The 11,438-nt window shown below is 43.8% G+C and overlaps 2 protein-coding genes across 2 annotated transcripts in view; one reads left to right on the forward strand and one right to left on the reverse strand.

Moving 5' to 3' along the window:
• The window catches only part of sh3bgrl (SH3 domain binding glutamate-rich protein like), a 13,336-nt gene extending 5,937 nt beyond the window's left edge, over positions 1-7,399 (reverse strand). Inside the window, exon 1 of the mRNA XM_032527679.1 lies at positions 7,128-7,399. Coding sequence (XP_032383570.1) covers positions 7,128-7,172 — 45 coding nt within the window. The 5' untranslated portion in view covers positions 7,173-7,399. The remainder of the gene's footprint in view (positions 1-7,127) is intronic.
• A 798-nt stretch (positions 7,400-8,197) lies between these two features.
• Positions 8,198-11,438, forward strand: LOC116696600 (non-histone chromosomal protein HMG-14A). The gene is made up of 6 exons (XM_032527680.1): positions 8,198-8,435; positions 9,399-9,434; positions 9,610-9,639; positions 10,434-10,481; positions 10,606-10,725; positions 10,839-11,438. Exons 1-6 carry the CDS (start codon positions 8,421-8,423, stop codon positions 10,884-10,886), a joined length of 297 nt encoding a protein of 98 aa, XP_032383571.1. The 5' UTR covers positions 8,198-8,420; the 3' UTR covers positions 10,887-11,438.

Consider the following 11,438-nt stretch of genomic DNA (forward strand, 5'->3'; position numbering starts at 1 on the left):
ACACACACACACACAATCAAATGAAAGCACAAGGTTCTGTGAGCGATAATTCACTTGTTGTCTTCCTGTGAGCCCAGACACCTACATGAGGGCTCCTCCCAGCTCTGTGGCATGCAGACGAGACAGGTGGATTATTTATTATTCAGCCATCTGCTGAAACAACAGTGAGCTATGGAAATGAGGGCGCTGACAATGCTGCTAGATTAGCCGGGGCGGCAGTTTGAAATCATTTATTGGCAGTTGCACTCCAGAGGCCAAAGTCCTAAAACCAGCTCTTTGCCCACCTGCTCTGGAAACCAGCAACGGAGTGGAACGCCATGAGCTCAGACTCTCTTTAACTCCCTGTCTGTAAACACAGGCGATCCTCCCTCTGATGGAAGAATCTGCACAGTCTGCTCTTTCTATCTTTTTGACTTACATAGTACACATTAAGCTGGTACTTGTACCCAAAACAGCAATAACTTCATCCTAAATTGCTAACATGAGAAGTTGTGCACAATGTGCACTTTCTCCTCTTTTCTCCTTTCTTTTGGTGCACTCTGGCCATTACCCAAGAAGCCTGCATTGGACTGTTGCCAAGCTAAATTAATTTGTAGGCCACGCTGGCCTCATGCCATCTGCCCCTACCTCTAATTGCACATTGAGAGTTCCCAGCTCTGCCCCCTCTGGCCCTTTGCATTGCTCTCTGGGGTCTTTAGTGGAGCTCCTGGTAATACTGGTATAAAAGAAAACAGGCAGCCTTTGCCTTTGGGTGTGGTAATAAACAACTACTCTTCTCCTGTTGCCCTATATTACTCATTATCTCTGGAACGCTAGAAATTACTTTCAGTCATTATAGTAGATAGTGAGAGCGATGAGCCAGCAGGGCCTGCAGGCTTCAGGTCTGGATGTCCTTAATCCAGGCATTCTCTTACAATACCTACATAGTTTGCCTTGGTATGCAAATTTAAACTGACATTGAGTATGAGAAAATGCAAAAGTAGGAGAGATGTTGTCTCTGTGTTGTTTGTTTTGTCCACACGTGAATCAGGCAGTAACTCTTCTGTTTTTAGCCACGCTAGCAGCATGGCTCCGTGGATGGCAGTAGCCTACTGGTCCGACAGTCCACCACTTTGGTCCAGACTCAAATATCTTCTCAACGACTAGATGGCCATGGTCATGTAGAACAGACATGCATGGTCCACAGGTGATGAATGCTACTGGGTGCTGAGTTTCCCTAGTATTCATCATGAGGTTGACGTTTTTCTTTAGTGAAATATCAAAAAAAAATGAATGTGGGATACCATAAGATTGTGTACAGACATTAATTCAAAGAAGGAATCTTTGTGATCTGTTGACTGTTTCTATAATGTCACCACTAGGTCAAAGAGTTGACGTTTTCTGTGAAATATCTCAACATCTACTATCCAAGATAGATAGAATTATGTTAAAGGTCCCATGCCATGCTGCTTTTGGATACTTTATATAGACCTTAGTGGTCCCCTAATACGGTAGCTGAAGTCTCTTTTAATATAGACCTTAGTGGTCCAATTACTGTATCTGAAGTCTTTTATATAGACCTTAGTGGTCTCTAATACTGTATGAAGTCTCTTTTATATAGACCTTAGTGGTCCCTAATACTGTATCTGAAGTCTCTTTTATATAGACCTTATGGTCCCAATACTGTATCTGAAGTTCTTATATTAGACCTTAGTGGTCCCCTAATACTGTATCTGAAGTCTCTTTTATATAGACCATAGTGGTCCCTAATACTGTATCTGAAGTCTCTTTTATATAGACCTTAGTGGTCCTAACTTACTGATCTGAAGTTCTTTATATAGACCATAGTGGTCCCTAATACTGTATCGAAGTCTCTTTTATATAGACCTTAGGGTCCCCTAATACTGTATCTGAAGTCTCTTATATAGACCATGTGGTCCCTAATACGCATCTGAAGTCTCTTTATATAGACCTTAGTGGTCCCTAATACTGTATCTGAAGTCTCTTTTATATAGACCTTAGTGGTCCCTAATACTGTCTGAAGTCTCTTTTATATAGACTTAGGGTCACTAATACTGTATCTGAAGTCTCTTTTATATAGCCCTTAGTGGTCCCCTGATACTGTATCTGAAGTCAAGGTGGAGGGTGGGGGTGTGGCCTTGACCAACTACCACTTTGCTCGTTTGAAAGTCATGATGTCTCTCTTTTTCATGGGGGGGCCAATTTCTCTGTCCGGGCAAAGCAGAGAAAGGGGAGGTAACCTTGCCCCTTATGACCTCATAAGGGAAAAGATTTCAGCTCGTCCCATCTGAGCTTTCATTTTCTCAAAGGAAGAGCAGGACACCCAGGGCTAGGTTTACACCTATCACCATTTCTAGCCGTTTCTGGCGTCCATAGGCAGGCTGGGGGGACTCATATTAATGTTAAAAAACCTCACTAAGTGACATTTTCATGCCATGGGACCTTAAAACGTTGGTGAGTCCCAGACTACTCTAGCGCCGTCATCAGATCCAATTTGAACATGTCCAGTACTTTGGTTTATGACATTCCCATCATCCTCGGCTGAACTCTGGGTTGACAAAGCTAATAAATAGCAAATGTTAGCATGCTAAAATGCAGAGCTGATCAATCCCAGAAAACAGGTCAGAGCGGAGGCATTTACAGCTGGCAGACAAGGCCAGGCCAGGCATTGATTGGATGCGCTGTATCCACAACACGGGCTGGGATCAATGCAGTGGACACTGATTCAATCAGTTATGTCTACTCGAAGCTGGGGTCAATTCATGTGCAATTTATTCATGTAACAAAAAACACATTGGCATTTGTCAAACATTCTGTGTAGACTTATAGACTGAAATCCCATTCTAATGGTTTGGGAGTCCACGTGAATGCAGGAAAATCCAGTCTGGACTAAAGCAAGCATGGAATCCACCCTGGCTGTGGTGTGTTTGTTCGGGATAAAGGTTTTGTCTTGATTAGATCAAGTCTGATTTGGCTCGGTGGAATTTAACAGCAGCAGTAGCCTCCACCCAGTCTTGAGCTCAGTCAGCATTACAACATTGTTACAACAGAGCCTGCTGCCGCCTGAAAGTGAAACAACAGCAAAAGGCCACAAAACAACCTAGACTGACTCAACCTATAGGCCCTGATGTCTAACCATCAGTGCATAGCACTAGAGCAGTAAATCTGAAGCAGAGAGCAGATCAACCTTGGACATGAACAATGCTGTACACACCGAAAATATATTCCCAAGTTGTTACTGATTCTCAGTACATTCATACTGGCAATGAGGAAATTTTACAATAGCGCGGCGTGCAGTGCATAAAGGGAAATGGGGCAGTAAATGTGCTGTCGAGCTGGCCAATTTCTTTGGCTCTTTCCACAGACGTTTTCCATTTCCAGTTAGTGCTCCACAGTCTAGATGCACTGCTACAGGTGTGTATTTACATGTGTGAATTTTAAAGAAAAGCCTAGTTTGTTATTCAAATTTGGCCGAGAAGCAGGTGGTACTCTTCTCTCAAGTATACTGCATGTACAAATATGAGAGTGTGTGTATTTGTTTTTTGTTTGGTCACAGCTGAGACTCACATCAGGACATGGGTATGTCGCACGATGACCTAATCTTTACAAAGCCATTGACGGTAACACAAGAAGTCTCTGGAGATTTCACACCATTCTTCAGGCGACTCAGACATTCTGCTTCTCGTTTCTAAGCGGGACTACGATGATGTCAGCTCCCATTTGGTTTGCAGGGACAGCACACTACAAGGAACAAGCACAGGTCAGGGGTCAGGGGAGCTTTAACCCTTCTTTTGTCAATTCAAACTAAGCCAGTCGACATTGGGTTGAGACCTCATTCAGAGATGACCGGGGTAGGGCTTGGGATCGTTACACCATTACAGCTCCTACTACGTCACTGTGTGTAACGTTGAGTTTTTCCTGCATGTCTCTACAACCTATAACAGACATTATTGGATCTTAATAAAAGCATTCTGCATGCTTATTGGTATGACTTGGATGAGATTTGAGATTGCAATTTTTGATACTCAAACTTTAGAGGAAATTCGGGTCGTGCTAACAAGTATTGAATTCTGGACCCGGCCCTAGACCTGGGAGCGATGCTACCAGTTATTCTCACTGCTAGAAACGGGGGGGGGGGGGGGGGGGGGGGGGGGGGGGTACCGTCACATCCAGTGAAAGGTAACGTAGTACATACTCCGGTCCAGTGTTGCACCAGCAGACTAGTGTTTTGTACTTGAATACCTCATTGTAAAGGAGAGAGAGTGCAGGACAAACTGTGATTGGGGGGGGGGGGGAATCGATACAGACCAGTATCGCGATATTTTCCGTGGCAATACTGTATCGATACACAGAAGCCAAGTATCGATACAATCTCATTTTGCAGCAATAAAACTGAAGTAATATGAACAAACAGAGAATTGAATCTTTTTAGATGAAACGTTTGTAGACAATGCAACATTTCACAGAATAGGGCAGTATGTTTAATAAAACCTCAATAATATTGTATTGTGATGATGACTTTATTTTGTGTGCGTCCAACCTATGCTGACAGTGTGCCCCCATTTCCAACCAATGAAATTATTTCCCCAGCCCGATACTTACAAGCGTGCAACCCGCCTCTTGATCTGGGTCGTAAACCCAGATTAACCAATCCAAACACAAAGTTAACCCGGGTTTAACCCAGGTTGAGCCACCAGCGTGAAATGGGGTACAACTGTGGCATGAAGCAGACCTAAACAATCCTTTTTTTTTTAAAGCTTATAATGTTGCATTTTTCTGTCAGAAAGTGGTTGATTCCACACAGTGATTAAATGTATAGTTTGTGGTCTTTTGCTAAATAGAAATAATATAATATTATAACGGCATTAATGTTATATTTTTCCTCAAACTACAGCAGCAAAACAAAGGTAACCTTTATTTCAGTACTATCATATTGGAATGCAATAAGTATACACTTGTATGTGGAAGCCAATGGACACACACACACACACGCACACACACACACACACACACACACACACACACACACACACACACACACACGCCAAGCTAATCTACTAATCATTCATGCAGATGGGAAATGTTGAGAAATCCTGTTGACACAACTAAGTTCTACATTGTCTGTCTTTTCCCTACTGTACTTCTCTCTGTCTGGCCTTTGAATATTAATACACATCAGCTGTGGTTGTCTTATATTAGAAATAAAAAGTTCCATCTATTAGACACACATGGTTGTGGAGATGTTTACCAGCCTACATAGAACCGTCTCTGATTACTTTTGGTTGTTAAATGGATCCGATTCAGCAACAAATCATTACACATGAATAGCAATGAATATGGGCATGGAACAGAACTTTGTGTTATCTTTAGAAAGCATATCTGTGTCTGAAGACTGCTGACTGTTGCTTGTCCAGCGCTGAATCGGATCCATCCCTCTGGCTAATTGTCTCTCTCGCTGACCTGCAAAAGCTTGAAATATAATTTTAATATTTTTTTAAATACTCCTACTTGTCTCTCTTGTTTTGGCTGTGGCACTATTCCCATGCTGAACTAGATTAGAGTGATTTGTGTAGCAGCAGACACTGCTGGATAGTGGAATGCAATCACTATTCTTCTGTAGTCACTGACGCAATCGAACTGTAAGCTGAGGGTTTCAACCCCACTTTGTCACTCAGCAGCTTTTCACTGAGTCGGCTTCTAATGGAATATATCTGTCTTCCGACCATTACACCGAGAGATGTTCTAACATTAAAAGCTGTAAAAATCAGACGTGGATTTATTCCAAGAAACTCTGTAATGTGACAGCATATCTGATATCTAAATAAATTCCAACAAATGAGTGACCATAGCAGAGCATACCAAGATAAAAGAGACATACAGACATTAAGGAACTTTACCTTTTTCTTCCAACTCTAAAAGATAATAATATGAGTAGAAATGTGTCTGTGCAGTATTTAAGAGACCATCGGCTTGCCCACTTGCTCTAGTGGAGTTACTTAAGACAGATCAATGAGAGCTAATGCAAGGTTTCCCCAGACAGGCTGTGGAACATTGATGGCATCGCTGGCTTTAAACTCAGACCACTCTAGCTTTACAGGAAGCTCCCGTCCTTTAAGACTGCTGCTGAGCGTTTGCAAATGTCATTTACTTTAAGGGCAATAAAGTTCCTCGGAGCTGTCCAAGTGAAAAGAGACCGTGCTTGATCACTTCCTCTGTGTGTGAGCTGTAAAGACAAGCTACTCAATTACAGTAAATCATCCGGGAGGTGACCTAAAACCACATGATGTGACAGGGGACTTTAATTAAAGGCTGGTATATCTGTGCCATTTCCATCACAACACTTTCAATTTTGCACTATGAAAGATGTTAGTAATATTCCACAACTTGCAGTAGCTGTAAACACACTATACTTGATTACAAGAATAGCACGTTATTGACAGAATTCCAGCCATAGTGCACTTTAAAATGTAGAAAATGGCATTGTGGCTCCAACTCAAGACCTTCAACAAGTCCTAAACAGAGCATAAGTGTTCCAGGGCTGCAGCTGCATGTCTAAAAAGGGGCCCTGGAGAATTGCATCACCATCATTCCTCTCCACTCTGGACGAAACTAGCAAGAATGAAGCTGATGGGTCCTCTGGGCTGCAGGATAGTGAAGGCAACACTCGAGACTCTGTCCCCCTTATCAAACACACAGACTGGGAACAACCCTACCCTGGCATCAGGGGGTACAACAGGACCTTGTAAGTACATAAATGGATTTTGGATGCATTCCTTGATCCTGGTTGTCAGCCTGGGTTTCAGCTGCACAAAAATACTGAACTGTGAATTCAGGAAACCACAGCTGAGAGAGACGCATGCTACCTCAAACTTCCTGTCTCTTACTCTGTGACAAAGTTAAAAAGGAGACAGAGAAGGGGGGTTGGGGGACAATTGAAAGACTCCATCTGTGTCCAAGTGTTGGGGACAGGCAGAGCAGCATGTTCCCTGATGAGTCAGACCTCTCCAGACTGAGAGGATGACAGGGCATCAGTTAGGGAGTTCAATAAAAGTTCGGCTGGATGCTGCAGATACATCTGGCTAAAACGTCACATAAACCATATTCATCTTTGATTATTCATCTCTTACCGACGTGGATCCGGAGGACGATGCTATGTACACTTTGATCACCATGTTGAATCCCTGGTGCTGACACGGGTCCGGTTACCAGCGGCTGGTTGCAGGGCTCCTTGCAGACACTTGCAGGCGGATTGGACTGAAAAAAACAACCAACTTCCCCGGTTGAAACGCTGTGTGTGTGTGTGCGTGTGTGTGTGTGAGTGTGTTAGAGGCAGCGCAGACTATCTGCGCAAATGCTCCTGTCTCCCCCAGCACTGGATGGCGCTTTGCATTCCTCCTCCGCCTCTACTCTGCCTCCCCGCCCCTTCTAGTCTCTCTCTCCCTCTCTCCCTCTCTCTCTCTCTCTCTCACACACACACACACTCGGACGGAGACACGGTCAATAACGGGGTTACATCCTTTCTTGAACTGTCTGGTTATATCTTGTCTGATCATTTCAGCATCGATCCCATTGTCTGTACGCCATATTGGCTGTTGTCCTTTTTTTTAAACAGGTGATCTAGTAAATTTGGTTATGGTAGGTCCCAAAGTGAATGGTGAAATAAATAAATAAATGTATAAATAAAAATTCGGCTGTGATTTTGAACACTTCTGGACGCTTTTGTGTTCCAGCACAGCTTCTTTAAGCGCCGTCTTGTGCAGCCGGGTCTTTCCGCGGGCTCCGTGGGCCCCCTGCCGGCGTCTGGGGCAGACGGCGCGAGGCTTTCCTCTCAAACGAATTTAGGAGACTGACAAACAAACAAAAAAAAAATGTTTTCGGAAAGGAGTGGGCGCCATATTGGACTCAAACACGAAGTGAATTTATGGTGAAATGTGTCCCCGCTGGCCGCTGCGGACGTGATTCCCGGGTTTAAGACAAGTCAGCGAGGCTGCGTGGCTTTACACTGGGCCACGGTGCCCGCCGCCGGGGCCTATTTCACGGTGCACACAGGCTCGCCGTCCGGCCTTTCTCTCATTGTAATTGAACACACTTATATGAAGGCAACATGTCCTCGAACGCTAGCCTTTCATTCGCGCAGGCTTCCTCCCATCTTTCTCTGCAAGAAGCCATTCGCCTCAGAACATCACCGGCTCCAAAATTCCAAGTGTTCTGCAGCCCCGAATGGCGTCACCTGATTGGCTGAGAGCCTATCAATCATGCCTTTAGCCGCACCCCTCCCCCCATTCAACCACTCGCCTCTCCGTTCCAGTGTGTTTACTACACTGCCGAGCAAAAGGGAGACACTCGTCTTCACATGCACTGAACCCACTAAAAAGAACAGTTTGTAGTTGTATTTGTAAGAAAACCTCCAAGAGCTCAACATGCCCAAGAGAAAGGTACGTATTCTCAAAATAATTGACATAGTTTGAGGGGGAATATCCGCTATTAATGCATTGCAAACGATTGTGAAGACATCCCTCTGAGACATTACTTAATTATAACGTAATGTATAGCCGGTATTTTTCGCTGGTAATTTTTGCCTGTTTTCTAGATATAATGTAAATTTTTTATGCGTTAGAATGAATATTTTCCCGCTCGGATACGGCCTATAAAACGCGTTTTCTCGCACGAGCCGCTGTCCTTTGGGGAGTCAGAAGTCTCTCTCGGTCTCCATGCAGTTAAAGCACAAGCAGCAGCCATGCTTTGCAGCTCTTGTCCACCTTCGTCGCCGACCTACCGAGAACAAACGCTTCACTTATCGCCAATTCGCCACCAAACCGGCGAAAAGTGGCCCTAGAAAATGCTTTAGTGCCTTTACTTTGCATTTTGGCCTCAAAAACAAACACTCGCCGTCGCGTTTCGATAAAATTTAATATTTTCTCTCTTTGTTCTTAGTCCCAAATGGCCGCGATGACGTGGCTCCGCCGCCAGGTGGCGCCCGAGCGCCCGGAGCAGGTCCCTCCCCCTTTTTTGCAAAGACTCCCGCGCCAGCTTTCAAATCTGAGCCTTATGCATTGAATGAGAGAAAGAAATGGGGGAGTGAAAGGGAAAAGCGGGGCCTGAGCCCTCAAAACATGGCTCCAGTGGCCCACATGGCCGGGCCCTCACGGCCTAGTACTGAAATCACGCACTCCCCTGTCATTTCCGGGCTGTAATCCTTTAAAATGACCTGGATTTGACATAAAATGTAGTTTTCTCCCGAAACCAAAAAGTTTTTTCAGCAGGTCTGTCATTATCCGTAATATGCACTTGGAGCGTTTAGCGAGTGTTTCTTCTTGGTATAAACACCAATTCAACCCGTGATAATTTAATTTTGTTTTATTTTTTCAAATGTCAAGTGTTGTGTTTGTGTTTTTCAGACAGCGGTAACAGAAGGAGGAGACAAGGATGGCGGGGTAAGAGAAACACCTGATACACGTGATTACGGTTGAATTTGCATCAGTAAGTGGGACATGTGAGGGCGTCATCAGGAAGAAAGTAGCAGTATTGAATTCAGACGTGTGTTTCCTGAATCCAGTCTCAATCGAATGAGAACCCCCCCCCCGATAACGGTGTGTGTTTTTGTTTCAGCCCCAGAGGAGATCAGCTCGGTTATCAGCGGTAAGAAGACGCACGTACTAACTCAACAACCTCATTTACACGAACACATGTAGTTAATAGCGTGTTCCTCGTGGTAGAACGCCTGAAAGTAGTCCCACACATCGATTACTAATTAGAAAAACCAAGGTTTGGCTTTTTAGAGACGCAAAAACAGTTTTATCTTTTTATAAAATACTTCAGTTTGATTCTTAGCAATACCAAAATTAAAAACATATTTTTTTGCATTATTAAGCTTTACAATGAGTAACAGGTTATGTAAGTAGTGAATGAGGTAGTTATAAAGTTTTTCAAAGTACCTTTTAGCTAATAGACATCAAGGAAGAAGCCAAAGCACTCATTTCTTTTAAGAAAAATATATATATAAAAGGCCTTTTAAAGCATAGGGCAAAATCTAAATAGAATTCATTCTTCAAGCTAATATAATGCCTTATTAAACAAATAAAGCATGATTTGGAAATGGTTTCGCTAGTAAAAAGGGCTGTACTGGTAAAATACACACCAAATACCAATAGTGGGCATACTAGAGTGCTTTAGAGTGATTACTTTTAGTATTTTGTCTAAATTTCTTAATTAACCCGGTTAGGAGCAGTCAAATTATTATTATTATTATAAACTCTCCAGACAGTATCTGTTTTAAAATAAGTTGTTTGTAAGAGTTAAGATTCATTGTCACCCGTTTTAAAGAGTGTCTTTATGGGAGCCAAAGTCTTTAAATACTTTCAGAAATAGAAGAAAAATGGCGAATCAGCAAAGAAAGTAGTGATGTATGTGTGGCTGTTTCCTGTCCGTCACAGAAACCAGCCCCACCCAAGCCGGAACCAAAGGTCAAGAAGGCAGCAAAGGTAAGACACGCTAGCGCTGATCCTGAGTGAACCAGACACTGTTTGTGTGTGTGTGTGTGTGTGTGTGTGTCTTTGTGTGTGTGAATATCCAGCCTGCTAACAGCGTGTCTTGTGGCCACTGCAGAAAGAAAAGGCTGTGAACGATAAGAAGGAGGACAAGAAGACCAAGAAGGCGAAGGAGAACGCAGAGGCGGAGGCAAACGAGGAAAACCACTCTGAGAACGGCGAGGCCAAGACCAACGAGGTGGGTAGACCGCGACATCTGTCATTTACACGTAGACCTGCCGTATCCACTGAAACCGCCTCGAAGTGCTGATGTTGACCCCTAACCTGACCCGTCTACGATCTGTCCCGCAGGTGGAGGACGCCCCCGAGGAGGCCAAGGAGGAGGCCAAGTCCGAGTAGCACCAACGCCCTAGCTTCCTCCTCCTCCTCTTCAATCCCTGTCCCTCCCCCCAAACCCCCAGCCAGCCAGCCAGCCCCCCCAAGTCTCTCACATGGTTTCCCTCCAAGGCGTATTGTTAACAGAGGAATATTTTTATCAATGATTTTATAAGTATCCGTACAGATTTTTAGCACAAAAAGCAAAGCTGATTATGGAGCGCCTTGCAGATTTGCAGTGGTCATATCAAGTGTCTGCAAGCAAGATGAACACACTAAAATCTTTTTTAAATGGCATTTCATGATTATTGAAGGCTTGTTTGGTGTAGAAAGTGTGTCCCTGCCGGATTGGCTATGTTGTGAGTTGTGTATTCCTGTGTTTTTCCCCTCTGTCCTCCTCCTCCTCTCTTCTTCCTCCACAGATTAGACCCTCCTCCCCCTACAGTTCAGCCTTTATCCATGTTTTATTATAACGGTTCAGCCATGTTAATGTGGGTGATTCTTTTAGACCTCCTAAATGTGCAGTGAGTTCCCTATTTGCTTCTGTCTCGTTTTTTTTTTTTTTTTTTTTTTTTT

Source organism: Etheostoma spectabile, chromosome 10, assembly GCF_008692095.1.
Source record: "Etheostoma spectabile isolate EspeVRDwgs_2016 chromosome 10, UIUC_Espe_1.0, whole genome shotgun sequence".
Lineage (NCBI taxonomy): Eukaryota > Metazoa > Chordata > Actinopteri > Perciformes > Percidae > Etheostoma > Etheostoma spectabile.

Bases quoted from the DNA above. Each gene is read 5' to 3' on its own strand.
- LOC116696600 (XM_032527680.1), top strand. The intron at 9,640-10,433 runs GTAAGAAGACGC...TGTCCGTCACAG, and splicing joins GATCAGCTCGGTTATCAGCG to AAACCAGCCCCACCCAAGCC. The intron at 10,726-10,838 runs GTGGGTAGACCG...TCTGTCCCGCAG, and splicing joins GCGAGGCCAAGACCAACGAG to GTGGAGGACGCCCCCGAGGA.